Source organism: Pongo pygmaeus, chromosome 8, assembly GCF_028885625.2.
Source record: "Pongo pygmaeus isolate AG05252 chromosome 8, NHGRI_mPonPyg2-v2.0_pri, whole genome shotgun sequence".
NCBI lineage: Eukaryota > Metazoa > Chordata > Mammalia > Primates > Hominidae > Pongo > Pongo pygmaeus.
In genome coordinates, this window is record NC_072381.2 from 100,594,642 (window position 1) to 100,613,383 (window position 18,742).

At 43.1% G+C, this 18,742-nt stretch overlaps 1 protein-coding gene across 39 annotated transcripts in view; it reads right to left on the reverse strand.

The window, feature by feature from the left end:
* Nucleotides 1-550: 550 nt before the first annotated feature.
* The window catches only part of SORBS1 (sorbin and SH3 domain containing 1), a 249,691-nt gene continuing 231,499 nt past the window's right edge, over nt 551-18,742 (reverse strand). For 31 of the 39 annotated variants that reach the window (XM_054503068.2, XM_054503067.2, XM_054503053.2 and 28 more), the window contains 3 exons: nt 10,910-10,968; nt 7,258-7,370; nt 551-3,905 (listed from right to left, as the gene is read on the reverse strand). In XM_054503068.2, the coding sequence (XP_054359043.1) occupies nt 3,838-3,905; nt 7,258-7,370; nt 10,910-10,968 (240 nt within the window). In that variant the 3' untranslated portion in view covers nt 551-3,837. Of the gene's footprint in view, nt 3,906-7,257; nt 7,371-10,909; nt 11,101-11,697; nt 11,758-18,742 lie in introns of all 39 variants that reach the window. The other 8 variants (XM_054503042.2, XM_063670017.1, XM_063670016.1 and 5 more) reach the window with 3 other exon arrangements.

The following is an 18,742-nucleotide window of genomic DNA, read 5'->3' on the forward strand; positions in this document are numbered from 1 at the left end:
GTGTGCAGCAGACCCCATCCCAGACTAAGATGGCAGTAGTTGTAGCCACGGGATGCCAGAGGAGACTGCATGCCTAGTGCCTTAACACATTTGGTTTGGAGGAGAAAAAGGACAGATTGCATTTTCGCCCACCCATACCGAGAGGACTCATAGCCAGATTAATTTGATTTAGAAAAACAAAGTGCTATGTCATTTCCCATACCCATGTTTTATAAAGCAAATCTAGACCCATTATACATATTTTATAATGTTTTACTTTTGTTTTCAAAGACATTTGTGCATTACTTTTGTTATCGGAACAAATACGAATATATTTTAGAAATAATGGCAAAATGGTCAACAGTAATCAATTAATTCAGAGGGTCAGGAGTTAGGTTATTGAGAAAAAAGTAAGGTAAGAAGTGGTGTCTTCAAGGAGGTGGCAGAAGGCAGATGGTAAATGATTAAGAATGGAAAGGAGGGTATAAGAAATTGAAGCAGTGAATTTAAGCCTCATTTGAGAAGCTTGGCAAAGGAAGGAAAGAAACAATTAATGACCAGAACACACATATGCCACACAATTCTGAATAAAGTTTATTAAATAATATGTACAGCAAATGTAGTAATTCAACACATCTATTTATCAAATCAATCCACTGCAATGAAGAAAAATAAATGAACAGAAAAGTCTATGTCTGCACAGGACATGCTCTCAGTGTGTAATTTAAATGGCAATACTTTAAATTAATTGGTTATATATAATGTCAGTTATTTTTCTTTCAGAATATAATCTTTTTTGTAGTAACCTATTCTAGCAATAGGACTTAATACGATTGCAGATAAATAGGACTGCAAAAACCAAAAACCCAAAATAATGAAGTTAAAAAGGAAAAAAAAAAACTGTAACTCAGCTCATAGTTACCTTCCCTCCCCAATAGAATACTTATCGTAAATTTTAACACTTTACAATGGCTATTTTTGTGCTAAAAATCTGTAGGTGAGTTATTTGGAATTCCTTCATTTAAATAAAAATGCAAAAAAACTTCATGACTTCCTTTACCCCCTTCCATTCAAATTTTTAAAATTATTTTTCTATACAAGGTAGGTACATGGGCTATACAAAGTTAAATATACATATTTACAGCCCCACTTCTTAAGCACATTATTTTTTTTTTCTTTTACTGATCCCAGAGAGACTGCAAAAGATAAGGAGTTTCGGGCTTGCCTTTACCAGGAAGCATGGCTAATATATCAAAATGTGTTGCAAGGCATGCCGCCAGTTAGTTGCACTTGCTATTAATAAACCTGTATAAACATTTCAGCATAAAAATAGGTACTTTATATTACTAAATGTCTGAAGACAAAAGAGCAATTGGAAATCTCTGTTTCTTTTTTCGTTATACATAGGAAGGCGACGTGATGCAAATTTTAACACAAGATTTTATTAAAGACGGGCAAATTGGTGAGGCATACCTGAATTTCTGGAGATATACAAATGCGTGAGGCTGGCATCATATGCAAATGTGGCTTTATAAATTGGTTTTATTTTCTAGCTGTATTTAAAGAGGTGTTCAAAATTACCTACTAATCAAGAAGCACCCCTGAAAAAACTATTAGATAAGATAGTGTTATTAATGGTTTGCATCTAAAGACCAGGAAACACATTAGCCAATACATTCCAAAATCGGTGAAATGCTGCCGTGCAAATTGCACGTGCATATGCATTTTTACTATATTCCCTCAGAGACAGTAAAAAACAAACAAACAAACAAACAAAAACAGTGCTCTTACATGGTGGAGCAGACCTTCCAAAACAACAGGTCTTACTCTTACTGGGTTTTAAGGAAAATCAGGAAGTCTCCTTCTACCCAGAAAGCTCACCCCCTCCAGAGTTCCATAACCTTTTCCCTTGGGATTAAGGCCCTGCTCTGTCATACTTAAAAACAAACGTCTGTGGAAAGAGGTAACTCATTCCTATTATCAATCATTTACACCTTAGTGTGAATGAATTAGTGGCAGTTTCTTTCCCGAGAACAGGATTTAAAAGAACAATAGGGAGAAAGTGAGGGTACTGTGGCTGTCTGGTGGGGGATGGGAAGCTGATGGGATCCTAAGATGGGTATTTGTGAGAGCAGCTGAGGCACAGGCATTGAAAACAAATTTTGCCTACCTGTAAAGACTCTAGACTTTGTGACAATGGTCCTGGGGTAATTCTGAGATATATGCAGACAGCCAGGGGTTTCTGTACACAACCCTACCACCTAGAATTGCTCCTCCTATTTGTGAGCTTGGATGTGTATCTGTGGGGGAAGATGAGAGTTTAGAGACTCTGGAAAAATTCCAAGTATTTCCAGCTATGAACTACCCTCAGACAAAGGTTCTTCCAGCACCCTAGTTGTTTAAAAGTGAGCTAATGGAGATGGCAATATGACAATGCTTTCTAGGATCCCTCCAGGGAAAATTCATCTCTCCCTCCCTCACACCCTTCTTAGCACATATCACAGTCTCTCTTGATTAAGTTCGTTTTCCTGTGTCTGTCTCCCCAATCACCTCTGAGTTTCTGGTGGGCAGGGAATGGGTGATTTCTGTATTTGTCTCACTCAGGGGTCTAAGAGAGGCCGATAAACATCCTTGAATTGGACAGAGTTGTGACCAAGCAGCCCGGGCGTCATAGGGGCCTCTCTCTTCTGATCTGGCCCCCACAAAGAACAGACGTCCTGGTTGCTGCTGGTAGTGGCAGAATTGCTGCTTCAGTCTGAAGAGAAGCCTTGCCAGGGTGTACTCAGATTCACAACCCTGGTTACTACATTTTGTGTGATCCTTGAACTCCTACAGGGAGTAGATCTGGAGCCACGGCAAACCCTGGGCATGTCTTGCTTATGGTTGTCCCCCAAGCAGCCAGAGTACATTGGTGTATGTTAAATGAATCACTGAACATCATTTTTGGTTTTCTATGAGAATAGGCCTCCCAATTCTAAACTGTCCCAGACAAACACAAGCCAGAAAAGAAAACTTAGCAATAGTGCTCTGATGAATGCAGCTGCACTGTCCTGAAGGTAACCATTTCTAAAAGCAAAGGATATGGGAAAAGAATGAACCATAAGTGGCCTCTAGAGCCACAGGGCTTCCTGACTTCATCACTCAGAAAACAGACATAACCTATCTGCTTGGCCATCTGCTCCCCAGTTCTCATGGGCAAACCTTGTGTGCTTTTCTGTCTGAACACCAGGGCAGTCAATGGCACTGCTGCACAGCAGGCTGAATGCATCGGGTGCCTCAGTTTTGCCTCTGTTTCCCCATCCACACCTCAGCAGGTTGAGGGAGGGATTTGGTCTTGGGCAGTGTGGGGGACTCCACCTTTGTCTAGGGATAGTCTTGGTAGCTCAGACTGACCTCCAACTGCGTTAGAGGATCGGCTGGCTCCAGGGGAGCTGAGAAATGTAGGCTGGGGGTCTTGGTGCATTCTTGGGCTTGAAGCCTTCAGGCTCAATGATTGAGATGGGAGCTCTCTAAGGCTGGGGCAGCAGGAGGCATTTCTGGCTAACTCTGCTCCTGGACTATGCTTCAGGTCAGATTACCCAAGAGGTGGAGGGGAGGGGAAAGGCTGAAGTGGCTCCCAGAAGCGGCTAAGTAAATACAATTTGCTTCAATTCTTTTTGCTTGGCACACTAGTTCGGCCGTCTAATATACAGTAACCTTAGACAGGCTTGGGTTTTAAACACAACACTTCTCTGTCCCTGTCTTTTGCTTCTTACTTTATCCACTGTATTAATTTTCCTACTGACTCAACTAAAAAGATCGGTTCATGAATGATGCTTCATCCTCCAATAAAAATAATCTCCATGGTTTTCAGTCTTCTTATAGATACAAAGGTTTTACATAGTTGCCTGGAAAAGTACCAAACTGCCTTGTCCTTCTTGAAGTACCTATGAAAAAACACACACATACAAAACATGAGAAGACCCACTCGCTTGAGTTGAGACAGCACGCTGCAGAGATTTCTGCTCCAAAACCCCTTGTAACAGTCCTGCAGCTTAGAGAATACCATACGGTTTCCAAAGTCCTTTCCCCTATCTTATCTCACTTAGGCTGCCAAATAATGCTGGGTGGTAAGCAATGTAGGCATTTCTAGTACTCCTGTTTTTCAGAAGAAGGAACCCAGGTTCAGAGAGTAGAAGTAACATGTCTGAGGTCCCACTGCTTAGTAACTATCAGAGGCAGAATCTGAACCGAGGTCTTCTGACTCCCAGTCCATTGCTCTTTCCAACACTTCTGCTTTGTGGAGGAATTCATATATTTATCTGACACAAGAAGATACCTGGGATTTAGATTTTCTAAACCATGCAGTTTCTAAAAGCCCACTGACTATGGCCATCCATCAAAAGGAAATTCCTATCGAGCTTGTGCCTAAGCCCCCAGTTGAGTCCCTATCTTTGGTACTAACCTTGTTAGGGTTCCTGCTAAGCCAGGAGCATTGAGCCATCTGGGAACAAAGCCCTTCCTGGGCTGCTCCAGATGCAGCACTGCTGATCCTTAATCTAGTTCCTTCCCTTGGGATTCTCTCTCTAAAGCAGGAGTGGCAAATATATGTTGTATCATCATTATCGTCTCTTTAGCAGACATCCCAATTGATAATTGCACCCTTATCACAATTGGCTTAGATTTGGCTTTGGAATCCTGTTGTACACAACATCTCAAGCAGCCATTACCAGTGGGTTGGAATTACTACCCAAAGTGAAACTTCTAAGCTAAAAAAATATGTTAAAGCTTAGGACACCTAAAACATCTAGTTGAACTCCTATGGAGAATGGCCAAGAAGGTTAGAGAACTGAGATGGTAGGGTCCAGAGATAATAAGAACCTTGCCTAGGGCCACATAGCTAGTTAGCATCTTTCCTTATGGATGAGACAAATGAGTTCTGCTAAGGCTACTTTATTTGTAGTTTGAAAACGCTACTTTTCAAAGTGACCGAGGAGGCTGGGCATGGTGGCTCACGCCTGCAATTCCAGCACTTTGGGAGGCTGAGGCAGGCAGATCACTTGAGGTCAGGAGTTCGAGACCAGCCTTGCCAAGAGAGTAAAACCCCATTTCCATTAAAAATATAAAAATTAGCTAGGCGTGGTGATGCAGGCCTGTAGTCCCAGCTACTTGGGAGGCTGACGCAGGAGAAGCGCTTGAACCCGGGAGGTGGAGCTTGCAGTGAGCCAAGTTTGTGCCACTGTACTCAAGCCTGGGTGACAAACCAAGACACTATCTCGAAAAAAAAAAAAAAAAAAAAAAAAAAAAAAGCAAGTGAAGAGTTCAGGGATGCAAGGAAGATACTCATCCCAAAATATTTCCTTTACCCAGCTGCCTGGCAGGCCTTCATTACAGAACTGGTGCTCCTTCCCACACCTAAGTTCTCATAAAAAAAGAATATATTCCTGAACGAGTTTAACAGCTAGTGCATACTAGCGCTGCACTCTCTAAAATGATAGCCACGTGTGACTACTGAGCACTTGAAATGTAGCTAGTCTGAAATGAGCTGTGCTGTAACTATAAAATACACATTGGGTTTCAAAGACTTAATATGAAAAGATGTCTGTAAAATAACTCATTAACAATTTCTAATATTGATTACATGTTCAAATGGTAGCATTTTAAATGCACTGGATTTACAAAATACATTAGAATTAATTTCACTGGTTTCTTTTTACTTCTTTTCAATGTGGCTTCTAGAAATTTTTTTTTTTTGAGACGGAGTCTCGCTCTGTCACCCAGGCTGGGGTGCAGTGGCGCAGTCTCGGCTCACTGCAAGCTCCGCCTCCCGGGTTCATGCCATTCTCCTGCCTCAGCCTCTCTGAGTAGCTGGGATAGAAAATTTTAAATTTCATACATGACTTACATTGCGTTTCTATTGGGTTGCACTGCACTAGAGTGGTCACTGACTTCTCAGACCTGATTTCTACTGAACAGATGACTCAAAGTAGTGAGGGCTGTGGGCTTCTGCGGACCTTGGGAGGATGGGGTAGTTCTCTAAGAGGCTGGTGAGGACAAGGCAAATCTTTCTGACTTCTCATTCATGTTGAGGTCTTGCTGTCCTTACCACCCCAGCCCTGATATTACTTTGCTTTAGCAAAGCTTTGCCAGAAAAATCAGGGAAGGGCTGGTCTTTGGAAAGAAGATGAAGGTGAAGCCACTTGTACAGGGAGAAACTGAGGCAGAGTGGGTCAATATCTCCCAACATTATATTCATGCCTGAGCAGAAAGAACACAGATTTCAGGAGAGACGGGTGGCCTGAGTTCAAATCCTGGCCCCACTATTTGCTACCTTGGTGATCTTGGCATAGTTAATTAACTTCTTTGGGCCTCAGTTTTTGAATCTGATAAATGAGGATAATTCTTATCTTACAGGGCTGTTTGTTGAGAGAACGTCAATAAAAGCATATCAAACACAGTGTCTGCTTTGTAACAGAATCTCAGTAAATGTTGATCTCTCTCCTTCTTGTAAAGGCAAATCCTTTAATTAAGCAGGCTGCTTTGATTAATATTATTGAAAGCCTGGAGTAAATAAGGTCTTTAGAATGTCTACACATATGCCTGAGTTTCATGGTAGAGACATAGGCTCAGTCAACATTTTCTTGTGTTATTTCATAAGGGTTTTAAAAATAAAATTTCCAAATGCAAAATAGACACATGCACAATATAAATATAAGTGGAAACTAGGGCCAGGTGCGGTGGCTTATGCCTGTAATCCCAACACTTTGGGAGGCCAAGGTGGGTGGATCACCTGAGGTCAGGAGTTCAAGACCAGCCTGACCAACAAGGTGAAACCTCGTCTCTACCAAAAATACAAAAATTAGCTGGGCGTGGTGGCAGGCGCCTGCAGTCCCAGCTACTCAGGAGGCTGAGACAGGAGAATTGCTTGAACCCGGGAGGCAGAGGTTGCAGTGAGCCGAGATCGCACCACTGCACTCTAGCCTGGGCAACAGAGTGAGAGTCTGTCTCAATAAATAAATAAATATATAAAAATAAAAAAATAAAAAATAAATGGAAACCCAGTTAATAAATTTGACAACTGCTCTTCTGTGCAGCAGATTTGGTTTCAGGTTCAACATTAGCAACATCCACACCATCATAATAGCAACACAGACTGGTGGCCCAGAATTCGCAAGGTCGTAAAAATCTGAGAAGGCTCTTCTTTCTGTGCAGAGAAGATTGCTTTGCTTTTTGCATGGCTCATCGCCCCGTTATTCCCTCAATACACAACTAGTAGGAAAAGCATGATGAGATTCTTACCAACAAACCATCCATCGTCACATTTTTCCATGACATCAACGATATCTCCATCGCGGAGTTCCAACTCATCGTCATTCTGTGGTATATAGCTATATAATGCTTGATAGCTAAATCTATACATGAAAAAAATGAACAGTAAGTGACTCAAATGTCGACAGGATTAAATAAAGAATTTTTAAACTCCATTTCAAGTTCAATCAACTTTTCAGTAGTGTTTCCTACTTATCAGTAGGGATAAAAGCATTTTATTGACTATTTCCCTAATAACTTAGCATTTGGGGAGATGCATTCAACATATAAGTTAATTAAGACTGAGGGATGGAGAACTTCTGACAAGCAAGCCATGATCAGTCTTACTTAGCTTCATTTGGTTACCACAGCCAAGCCTTTTTATTTAGAGCACTTCCTACTCTACCCCGACCTCTGCCTTTAAAGCAGTGGTCCCCAACCTTTTAGGCACCAGGGACTGGTTTTGTGGGAGACAATTTTCCCACAGATGGGGTGGGGTGGGGGGGATGGTTTTGGGACGAAACCATCAGGACATTAGTTAGATTCTCATAAGGAGGGCATAACCTAGATCCCTCACATGTGCAGTTCACAATAGGGTTCATGCTCCTGTGAGAATCTAATGCACTGCTGATCTGACAGGAGGCAGAGCCCAGGTGGTAGTGCCTGGGGATCGGGGACCCCTGCTTTAAAGTAAACTAAGCCTTTTCCTTAACACAGAATAATATATGTAGATTATCAAGCATAATCAGAAGTTATTTGGGCCCAGAGACATTACATTCTGGTCATACATATGGAGAACATAAAACATTTGTTTTTTTAAAAAAGTGTGTGTATAATAGCCATATATAATATATATAATAGCTATATATATGGCTATTAAAAGTACATTCCAATTGCCTCACTGTTTAGCAAAACTATCTTGAGTTTCTTTACATGCCTAAACACATTTCATTCACTGCTTTTAAATGTGGATGTCATTTTTCTGAAACCCTTGAAAGCTTTTTTCTATCCCAGTGAGCATTGAGGGCAAGATTTTTATTTACTTGCTAGTTGGCCTAAGGCATTGGGTCTGTGCTGTTTTGTCTGTTCTAGCAGCCACTGGAGACAGCTGGACTGCTTGTGGTGAAATCTGATCCTACTTTGGCATCAAGGAAAAGCTTTGTTTTTATTTATTTCTTCAACAAATACATAAGAGGCACCTACTATGCACCAGCTTCACAACTCTGTTTACTATTTTGAGACACAACAGTAGCAGGCAAAACTGTAAATGAGCCAGTCATCTACCATTTCCAGTAGATGTCAATGAATTCCAGTGTGCAAGCAAGAAAGACTAGAAACAAGCAAGTGGAGTCAGCTCCCAGAAACAAGAGGTTCATTCTGCTCTGCTAAAACCAGAGGGACTACTTCACTTTCCACATTTATCCAAATGTATTGATAATTTGGAGGATGGATCTGGTTGCCAGAAGGAAGGTCTCAAATGAGGAATTAAGAGATGCAGATCAATTTCCAATTGGTAAATAAATACTTTTTTTTTTTTCATGTTTCTGTATTTGCCTGCTGTCTCCTGCTCAATTTGGAGTCCCCTACTGGCCTCCCAACACATGCCCCTTGCCAGCTTCTTAGAATGCCTGGGCCCTTTAACTCCCACCACAGCTGCTTTGCCAGCCTCAGCCCTGGGAAATAACTCCAGTATCTGCTTCTCTATTTTCACTCCCAGACAGTGGAGACTGGCTGGACAAAGTCCCACACTCTTGCTGCTTGGGTCCCCCAGGCAGCTCTAATTTGGGATGAACCTCATACTCCTTAGAACATTGTCCCATGGGGTCCTTCCCTCAGCTCTCCTGCCAATCCTGGTGCCCCACGCTCAGCCAAGAGCTCTCACTCTGGAGATGGAAGCTTGCTGTGGGCAGCATCTTAATCCTCCTCTCCTCCAGATTTAAGTCTCTGTGCCTCCACTCACCTTCCTGCCCCTGCTCACACATGTGAGGAAAGAAAGGTCCCTTCTCCAAGCCGCGTTGAACCCCCTTCCTGGGCTCTTCCTTCACTTACTTTTTTTTTTTTTTTTTTTTGACAGAGTCTCGATCTGTCTCTAGGCTGGAGTGCAATGGCGCAATCTCGGCTCACTGCAACCTCCGTCTCCGGAGTTCAAGCGATTCTCCTGCCTCAGCCTCCCAAATAGCTGGGACTACAGGTGCGTGCCACCATGCCCAGCTAATTTTTGTATTTTTGGTAGAGACAGGGTTTCACCATGTTGGCCAGGATGGTCTCGATCTCTCGTCCTCGTGATCCGCCCACCTTGGCCTCCCAAAGTGCTGGGATTACAGGTGCGAGCCACCGCGCCTGGCCTCACTTACATCTTATTTGCATTAACTAGCATTTTACTCTGGTAAAATCCGCTTGTCTCTGCACCCTAAAAACACCTCCCCTGCCTCTGCTATTCCCTTGATCTATAGCCCCCTGCCTTCCACTCACCATTTACCCTTCCTAACACAGTACCTGCCACCACCCCTGTTAACACTAGTACTGCCATATCAGAGGTCACCAGGGATTTTTCCAGTTGCCATGGAAAATGCCTGGTGGACATTTCTCACTTCCCACTCTTGGCCTCTCTGGGGCAGGTGACACTGCTGACCAGATGCTGTAGCTGTTCTGTGAAAGTGAACGTCTTACACCCTCACTGGCATCTCTTGCTGCCCTTCTCTGTCTCTGTGGCTGGCTAGGCTTCTTTACCTGTATCTCTGTTGGTAATTATACTCACTTCCACGGTTACAAAATGCCCGCTTTGTCCTGGCTCAGGCCCTCATGGTTTCTTAGCTGGACTGATGTCTTCTAACAAACATCTTTGTCCCTGATCTATGAAATCTACCCTCCACTCTGTTGCCACAGTTATCTTCCTAAAACAAAATATGATCAATATGTTCCTTACTTCAAAAACCTTCAATGGCTCCCTAGTACTTGCAGAATAAAATCCAAACTTACTTCAACCGCATTCTGGAATCTACCATCTGGTCCCATCCCACCTCTGAGCTTCATCTCTATCTCTTCCATGAACCATGTGCTGCAGCTACACGGGCCCTTTCAAGTTCTCCAAATACTACCCACTGTATGCCTTTGCACATGTGGTCCTCACCTCCGGGAAGATATTTTCCTCCCTTTTCTAGCTCTCAGAATCCAATTTGTCTTTCAGTGTTTGGTCCAAAGCTCTCTCTCTCTGTGCACACCGTTTCCTCCTATGTGCGTAAAACGTAGGAGATATCCAATGATTTTTTATGAATGAATGAATGAATGAATGAATGAAGCAACCCTTTCATTCATGGCTGGTCAGAATTAACCATTCCTTCCTCTATATTCCCACTACACTAGCACTGAAACCAGTCAGCACAGCTCTCATTTGACATTCTACAGCAGTTAATCTTCACCTGTCTCTCTCTCCCAGCAGTCTATGACGGCCTTTATTTACCTGCCACCTGTTTTCACCTCAGCTGACACAGAACATGGCCTTCACTAGAAATCCTCAGGAGAGAACCTGGGAGTAGTTCACTCATTCCTGCAAATGACTGCCCCATATTCAGCCAGTGACCCACTTTCTAAGACCAACAGTCCTCTGAGAACATGAGAATCGAAGTTCACCAGGAGTACTTACAAATCTTGTGAGGTTTGACTCCTGTCAGGGGTGACTCTTCGCTGCTGGGCTTGAGGTTGCTGAGAAATGATTAAAGATGATTTATTGTCAGAAGGGGATACCTTGTGATGAAAGTCAAGGGGATGAGAAACAGTGCTGCAATAATGAACAGATTTTTCGGCAATGTTTATGATCTCATTGCAAACCGCTTCCTGTGAGGTGGCCCCGAGATATCCAGAAACCCCAATAAAACAGTCAACATGGGGACAAAAAAAAAAGAAAGAGAGGAAGAGATGTAACATTCCAGATGAAGCACATAAGTCCAGGGAGAAAACAGAGTTGAAGATCCAGGTTAAAAAAATAGATATTCCAGTAGTGGAGTGCAGGAGGGATCCAGGCGTAAGCATGGGAAAACAGGTAAGATACAGAAGAATTTGGAATTTAGTAAGAATATTAAAAAAAAAAAAAAAAAGGCAGCAGCATAAAAGCCTGAAATTAGTGAGTGACTGTTACAAATGGAATACTTTAGGGTAGAAATGCAAGTATGTATCCCCAATCATGCACTAATACATTAATTTAATCCCACATATAGGCAGAGTAGAAATATCATCTCTAAATTCCTCTGCTCTTTTCCAGGGGCTGGGGGTAATGGAGTGGCCTAACATCTCGCTCTACTACAATAGCCACAGAATTATTGTAAATAATGTTTCTGTGGGTTAACCAGGCATCACTCTAGTCTAGATTCCAGAAGTAAGGATCAGTAAAATTCTCTTTAGAAAAGCTGCAGTCTTATTCAACAGGCATCTTACCACATAGCTCTTTTCAGATTCTGTGAGATCAGGTCCTGCTCTCAATGAATGATGAGAAAGCTGTGATCACCAAGCAAATTATAAGGGAGACATTTTAGCAGATGTCACATTGCAAAGGATTCAAAATAAAAGCATGAGCAAATCCACGTACCACACCATCACGCTTGGATGACACCGGATACCGGCGGCCTATGGCCACCAAGTCTCCACAACAACAGGGTGGGTGCACAGAAGAAAATGCAAATGTAGAGTTAGAAGCAAGCATCCAGAAAATGAAATGGGAAATTGGAAACATGGCTGCAGTGAGGTGAGGATGAACAACACAGGGTCCCCAGACTGGCAGGAGAGAGACTCAGAAAGGCCATCTTAGCCAGGTCCCTTCACACATATTGGTCCCCTCACGCTCAGCTATTAAGCATCTAGGGAAGGCGGCTGAACCCAAAGCCAGTTTTGGTTATTTTGTTGACTGGAAGCCCCCTCTAGCAGAGCAGGCCCGTAGAACCATCAAGTCTGCCGTATTTCAGAAACTTATAAAAACTGAAAAAGGGAATAACATTTTTGAAAACTTCCTTGGTAATATATGAAGTATCAACCAAGACCACTCCCCTGGAAAAATCTGCAAATGACACACTCCAGTGAGGTATGAGATGAGTTCAGATAGCTTGTAGGACAGAGCTTGCTTTCAGAAATAGGACTGTGTGTGACGAAACTGTCACTCTTCACTTACCAACCCAGGTACCACATGCTGACATAGAAACACAGGTGCAAACATGGCCAAGCAAACCCGCCTTTTGAGTGGGGCTTCCATTGTAGAGGCCAGGCCTTCACTGGAAGAGTGTTTGGAACCATGTCCCCCAGAAAGGACTCAATTTCAAGCTCTAGGAAGTTTTTCTAAATAAATACCCTGAAGAGCCATCCTTGAAAAAATCCTCCAGGTAACATGCAATAATAGCAACAGGCCAGCCAGGCATGGTGGCTCATGCCTGTAATCCCAGCACTTTGGGAGGCCAAGGCGGGAGGACTGCTTGAGCCTGGGAGTTGGAGACCAGCCTGGGCAACAAAGCAAAACCCCATCTCTACAAAAAAATACAAAAATTAGCTGGGTGTGGCAGCACACACCTGCAGTCCCAGCTACTTGGGATCAACTGAGCCTGGGAGATTCAGGCTGCAGCGAGCCATGATTGCACCGCTGCACTCCAGCCTGGGTGACAAAGCAAGACCCTGTCTCAAAAAAAAAAAAATTAAAAAAAAATAATAATAAAGCAATAGGCCACAACTCCAGGGCCTTCTAAATGGGCACTTAGAAATCTTTTGTGCATGACCCACTTGTTTCACAGAGAGACACAGAAAGAGTGGGAGCCTCCCCTGAGGTCACACATCAAGTCAGTGGTAGGCTTTTCTCCTGGCTTCATCTATTGTCCCATCTGACCTTGTCTTTTATCCTCAGACCATCTTCTACCTTATCAAGTGTGCTCACTGACCTCATCTTCAGTGAGTCCCTCAGAAACCCTGGAGTCAGGCAGGACAGGGTTTATCATTGTTTTCTTTAAAAGCCTAGGAAGCTGATGCTCAGAGGGGTTTTATGCATTCCTCAACATCACACAGCCAGTAAGAGGTAAAGTGGCTCGGCTGCTCTTTCCACTCCACCAGACCACCCTCTCCTGTTCACCTCCACTGGAAATGTCCTCAACCGTTAGCACACCCTGCAGGACTAACTTCCATTGCAGGCATCATTTCAATACCCCTGTCCTTTTGGGAAGCCTCTTCAAGTTCTCCAAAAACCTTCTAAACTGCAACCACTCAAACCAGTCACCTTGCACTCTGACAAGAGTAAAGGAAGAGGCGGAACTAAATGGGCCACGTCATGCTTCTTCTACAATGACTCTGGACGTTAGGTCTTTGCCGGGTGACTGGGAGCCAACCTTGTATGGCTCCAATACCACCCACCCTCCACTCACTGCCTCTGGATTAAGGTGTCCATATCACAAAGGAAAGAAATGGACATTTCCAAGTACCTTCTATGTGGGCTTTCAGAAGAATGAAACGTCTGAAATGTCACCTTGAGTAGGTGACAATGACATGCAGATTTTAACATGACAGAAGGGAGAACTTCCAAACAATCCAACAATACAAGGGGCTGCCTCAAGTGGAAGTGAGTTGGCTGCCATGGCAGCTGTTTAAGCTGAGGCTGCTGTGGACTATGACTAATTGGGATATTGTAGAGCCATCCTTCTTAGACTTTAATGTATATAGCTATCATTTGGGATCCTGTTAAAATGTAGACTCTGACTTGATACACCTGGGCTGTATTGTGAAATTCTGCATTTCTACTTGGTAGTGCTGACGCTGCTGGTTCACAGACCAACTGTAGGCAGCAAGGGTGCAGAGGACCTCAACTGCCCTACAATGAGATTCTTTGGCTACAGTATGCCAAGACCGGGGTGGCCTGGGTCACACCTCATGAAAACAAAAGTTCTCATAAAAAACAAAATATTTCCACATTCCAGCTGGTGGTCTCATGACCTCAGGTCAAATGCGGTATAAAGAGAGGATGTAGACAATCTCTTGGCAAGATCTCCATAGTTTACAGAAACCTAGCCTCCTTCCACTCAATTTCATTCATCCCAAAGGAGTGACTGGAATCAATTATCTAGCAAACAATTTGGTGCTGAAAAGAGGATCAGTGAATCAAATATAGTAAGAAGAACTTGATATTTTACAAGCATATATAGGTCCATTACACATCTGACTTTTGTACTAACCCTCTGACTTGAGGAGTGCAGAATAAGGAATTTAAGGCTCAGAGGAGTTCCATCCCAGACACTATTTCTTTTTTTTTTTTTTTTGAGATGGAGTCTTGCTCTGTTGCCCAGGCGCGATCTGGGCTCACTGCAACCTCTGTTTCCCAGGTTCAAGCAATTCTTCTGCCTCAGGCTCCCAAATAGCTGGGATTACAGGCATGGGCTACCATGTCCAGCTATTTTTTTTTTGTATTTTTAGTAGACATGGGGTTTCACCATGTTGGTCAGGCTGGTTTCGAACTCCTGACCTCAAATGATCTGCCCACCTCGGCCTCCCAAAGTGCTGGGATTACAGGCGTGAGCCACTGTGCCTGACCCCACTTCTATACTCTTGTCCTTTTGGGAAGCATCTTCAAGTTCTCCAAACCCCTTCTAAACTGCAATCACTCAAATCAGTCACCTCGGACTCTGACAGGAGTAAAGGAAGAGACAAAACGAAAGGGGCCATTTCATGCTTCTTCTACAATGTCTCGGGACGTTAGGCTTTTGCCAGGTGGCTGGGACCTGACCTTGTGAGGTTTGTACGAGGTAGTGTGAGAGCTGAGCCCTTTGACATCTAATCTCCATATACCACCTGCCACCTCCCTCTTGGGTCATGATTAGATTGCTTGTGTAGCTATGATAGCAACACCGAATCTCTGCCTTGTCTGAAAACAGGCACTATTTATCATTTCTCTTCTTGAATACTTTTTACTCTAGGTGTTCAAAGACATTTCCTTATGTAAAAGATACGGTGTACGGTAATAGCGTCCAATTATTAATTGTGAACTATAGTACCGGAAGGGATACTGATGGTCCCCCTTGTACCTTCCTTGGTCTCAGGCCATACCCAAAGCTAAGGATAATCATCATCATAGCTTTAACATCTGTATAGTACAAACTTAACCCCATTCCTGAGAGGTAGGGATGACTGGGTGCCTCACTTAGCAGTTGTTGAATAAATGAAGGAAGAAGGCAAGATAAACATTTATTCTATTAGCTAAGACTCAATTTCTCTCTGTTTAGATTTAAGTGAAATAGCTCATATAATTGAAATGTAAACCAGTTTTTTTTCAGGGGATGGAGACATGGCATGGGGGTAAACCCTCAGTGGAAATGGAAACCATTACTATCTATCACAAGAATCAGCCCTTCATTTTGAAGGCTGTTTATCCTCAGATTTTTTTTCCCCGTTAGGTATGTTTTCTTTTCCTGTCCCCATTTTCTAACCACTTTACAGCTTTGTACAGTGCTTCTTCTGGACCTATCCTGTGCAAGATGGTAGCCAGTAGCCACAGGTGGCTGTTGGACACTTGAGATGTGGCAAGTATGAAGTGAAATGTGTTATGTGTAAAAATATACACTGGATTTCAAAAACTTGGTACAAAATAAAGAATGTAAAATCTCAGTAATAATTTTTAGATATATTGGGTTACAATATATTATTAAAATTTCAGTTGTTCTATTTTACTGTGTCTACTAGAACATTTTAAAATCACACATGTGGCTTACATTATATTTCTACTAGACAATGCCCCTCTGAACCCTCCCCAGGTCCTCAGCATCTGCCCTTATTTAAGCCTAAGAGAAGATACAAGTTCTAACAAGGACTTCATCTAGGGTTAAGAATAAAGTTAAGAATAAAAAAAAATGCTAAGGACATTTCTGACTCTGGTGATGGCATTCCAGTTCTTCACGTGTTTACAAAAACAACCAGCCCAGTGCATGCATACACATACACACACACACACACACACACATACACACACACAGACACACTGCACTCCCCTCCTTTCCCCCATTAATAGGAAGCAGGTGACAGTCCTTGATCCAGAAAGTGCTTTCTTCCGTATTTGTACACAAGTCACCTCTCCTGGCCTGGAGCTTGCTTCATTCTCCCCAAGTGGGTGACCCTGCATGCGTCCTTGCTGTTGCCCTTCTACTTTCAGTTCACAGAAATCCCCCAGAAATCAGATCTTAGCCTCCCTGGAGCTGTTAATCCCTCTGGATCCACAGAACACCTGGCGCTACTGTGGAGTTACTAAGCATCCACTTCCAGCTTTGGGTGTGTGCCAAGGCCTTGTGGGCCCAAATAGATTGCACACAGGCTACAGAACAGCAGGAAGTCCTGAAGATGTGGACAGGACAGAGAAACTCAACTTCTCCCTGGCCCCAAATCCCCTCTAGAAACAGCACGAGGCTCTGCTGCTCCCCTAACCTGCCCGAGTCTCACAGAAATGGCACTCCTCTAGTTGTCTCACATCTCAAGTCTTCTCAGACCCCACCCCACCTTTCTGGTGACCTACCCTGACCTCCCAGCAGGACAGTGAGAAAATCCGGGTTCCAGGCCATGCTCTGTACTAACTGATTGTCTTGTGAACAAAATGCTTAACGTCTTAGGACTTCAAGTTCTAAAATACATAAGAGGATTGGACATAATTTACATAAATGTCCTTTTTGCCTCTAATGCTCTATGATTGCAATGTGCCTGTCCTATGGGTTAAGAAGTAGGAGTGGGTAGGGGCTGACTTGGCTTAAGGGAGGCAGCACTCCACTCATTGCTTACTGAAGACTGGGAGGGGGAAGGCTTTTGACTGCAGCCTCCAGATATGGATGGAGTGCTCACTTCTGGAAGTATCCCAAGCGACTGCCCCAAAATAGTGATAGATTTGCACCTACTGGAACATCATGGGCAAACTCTTCCAGAGGAGTAGAAAGGCCCGAATGAGTCAGTCTCCTGGGTTTGAGCTCCAGGAAACCACCAGAGCACCCTCAAAACAGCCTCTGACTCCACTGAGTTATCTTATTGAGTTTACTGAGAAAAAGATCACAGCTTAATATAAAACTAATTACAAACAACTAGTTCAATTGCTTACCATCTAGATTTTATCTCCTTGCAAATCACTCACTAGACAATACATTAACTTTGTTGTAATTTGAATCTGATTACAACACTAAACTTAAATGCTCAGTAAATATTCAACCAATGCTCAGCCTTCTCTTCATAGACTATCATACAGTCTTCTCTTTCTTTCATAAGACAGTTAGGGGAGTAATGGCAGATACATATTCAAGTGTGAAGAAACCAAAGGCTTTCCAAGAACAGTTTATGCCTTTATACTGAAGGTAGAATAAACTAATTTGGGGAGCACAAATTCCAAATTTTCTAAATTCTCGATTTGTATAACCCAAAGTAAAATGATTTTCCCATCATTCTCTATTTTCTTCTCTTCCCACCCCCCCCCCCGCCCCCCCGCCCACCATTTTTCTCTCTTAGGTGGAACAGGGTAAGGTAGATAAAGCAAACTACTTTTGTTTCATTTCCCTGGTACCTCGACATCACACAACAGGTGTTTATGGTCCCATTACAGGCTTTGCGCTAGCTGCTTTCATCTCTATTATATTTCATTTAATTCTCATAGTAACTCAAGAAGGTGGTCAACATTGACCTCATTTTACAAATGAGAAAACGAAGACCTGCCGTGTGTGAGTTGGGAATGTGAACAGTTGGTATTGGAACATCTGTCTCTCAGACTCCAAATTCTGCACATTCCACCACACCCCAACCTTTGAGGTTTGTGCTCTGCCAGAGGAAGATATCAGAAGAGCTAGAGAGAGATGCTGACCAACAGGTCACCTTAATTTGTCCAGTACCCTGTGGCTGGCACTTTCTACTGACATGCTCTATTCTCCTAACACCTTTATAAGGGTAGACACTTTAGCTTTGGGTCTTAGTCCCTTACCCTTTTTTTTTTTTTTTTTTTTTTTTTCCTATTGTCCAGACTAGAGTGCAGTGGTGTGATCATGGCTCACTGTAGCCTTGACCTCCCAGACCCAAGTGCTCTTCCCATCTCAGCTTCCCAAGGAACTGGAACCACAGGCACTCGCCACCACACTTGGCTAATGTTTTTATTTTTGTAGAGATGTAGTCTCCCTGCGCTGCCCAGGCTGGTCTCAAACTCCTGAGCTCAAGAGATCCTCCTGTGTTGGCCTCCGAAAGTGTTAGGATTACAGGTGTGAGCCACCATGCCCAGCCAGTTCCCTACCATTAGTGTTGAGAGAATACCTGCTGTTTATTTTTGTAAGTACTGCAGCCAACGTCTCTCCCCATCCCGTAAGCTGTTAAACGCCCTCTATTTAGAGATTTCCCTTCTGAGTGAGTCAAAGGAAAATGTTTCCTATATTTACTTGAGTATCTTAACATTTAAAATTTCTTTTTTTCTTGCAGGTTCCATCACAGCTTCCTCTTCTATTTCTGATTTCCA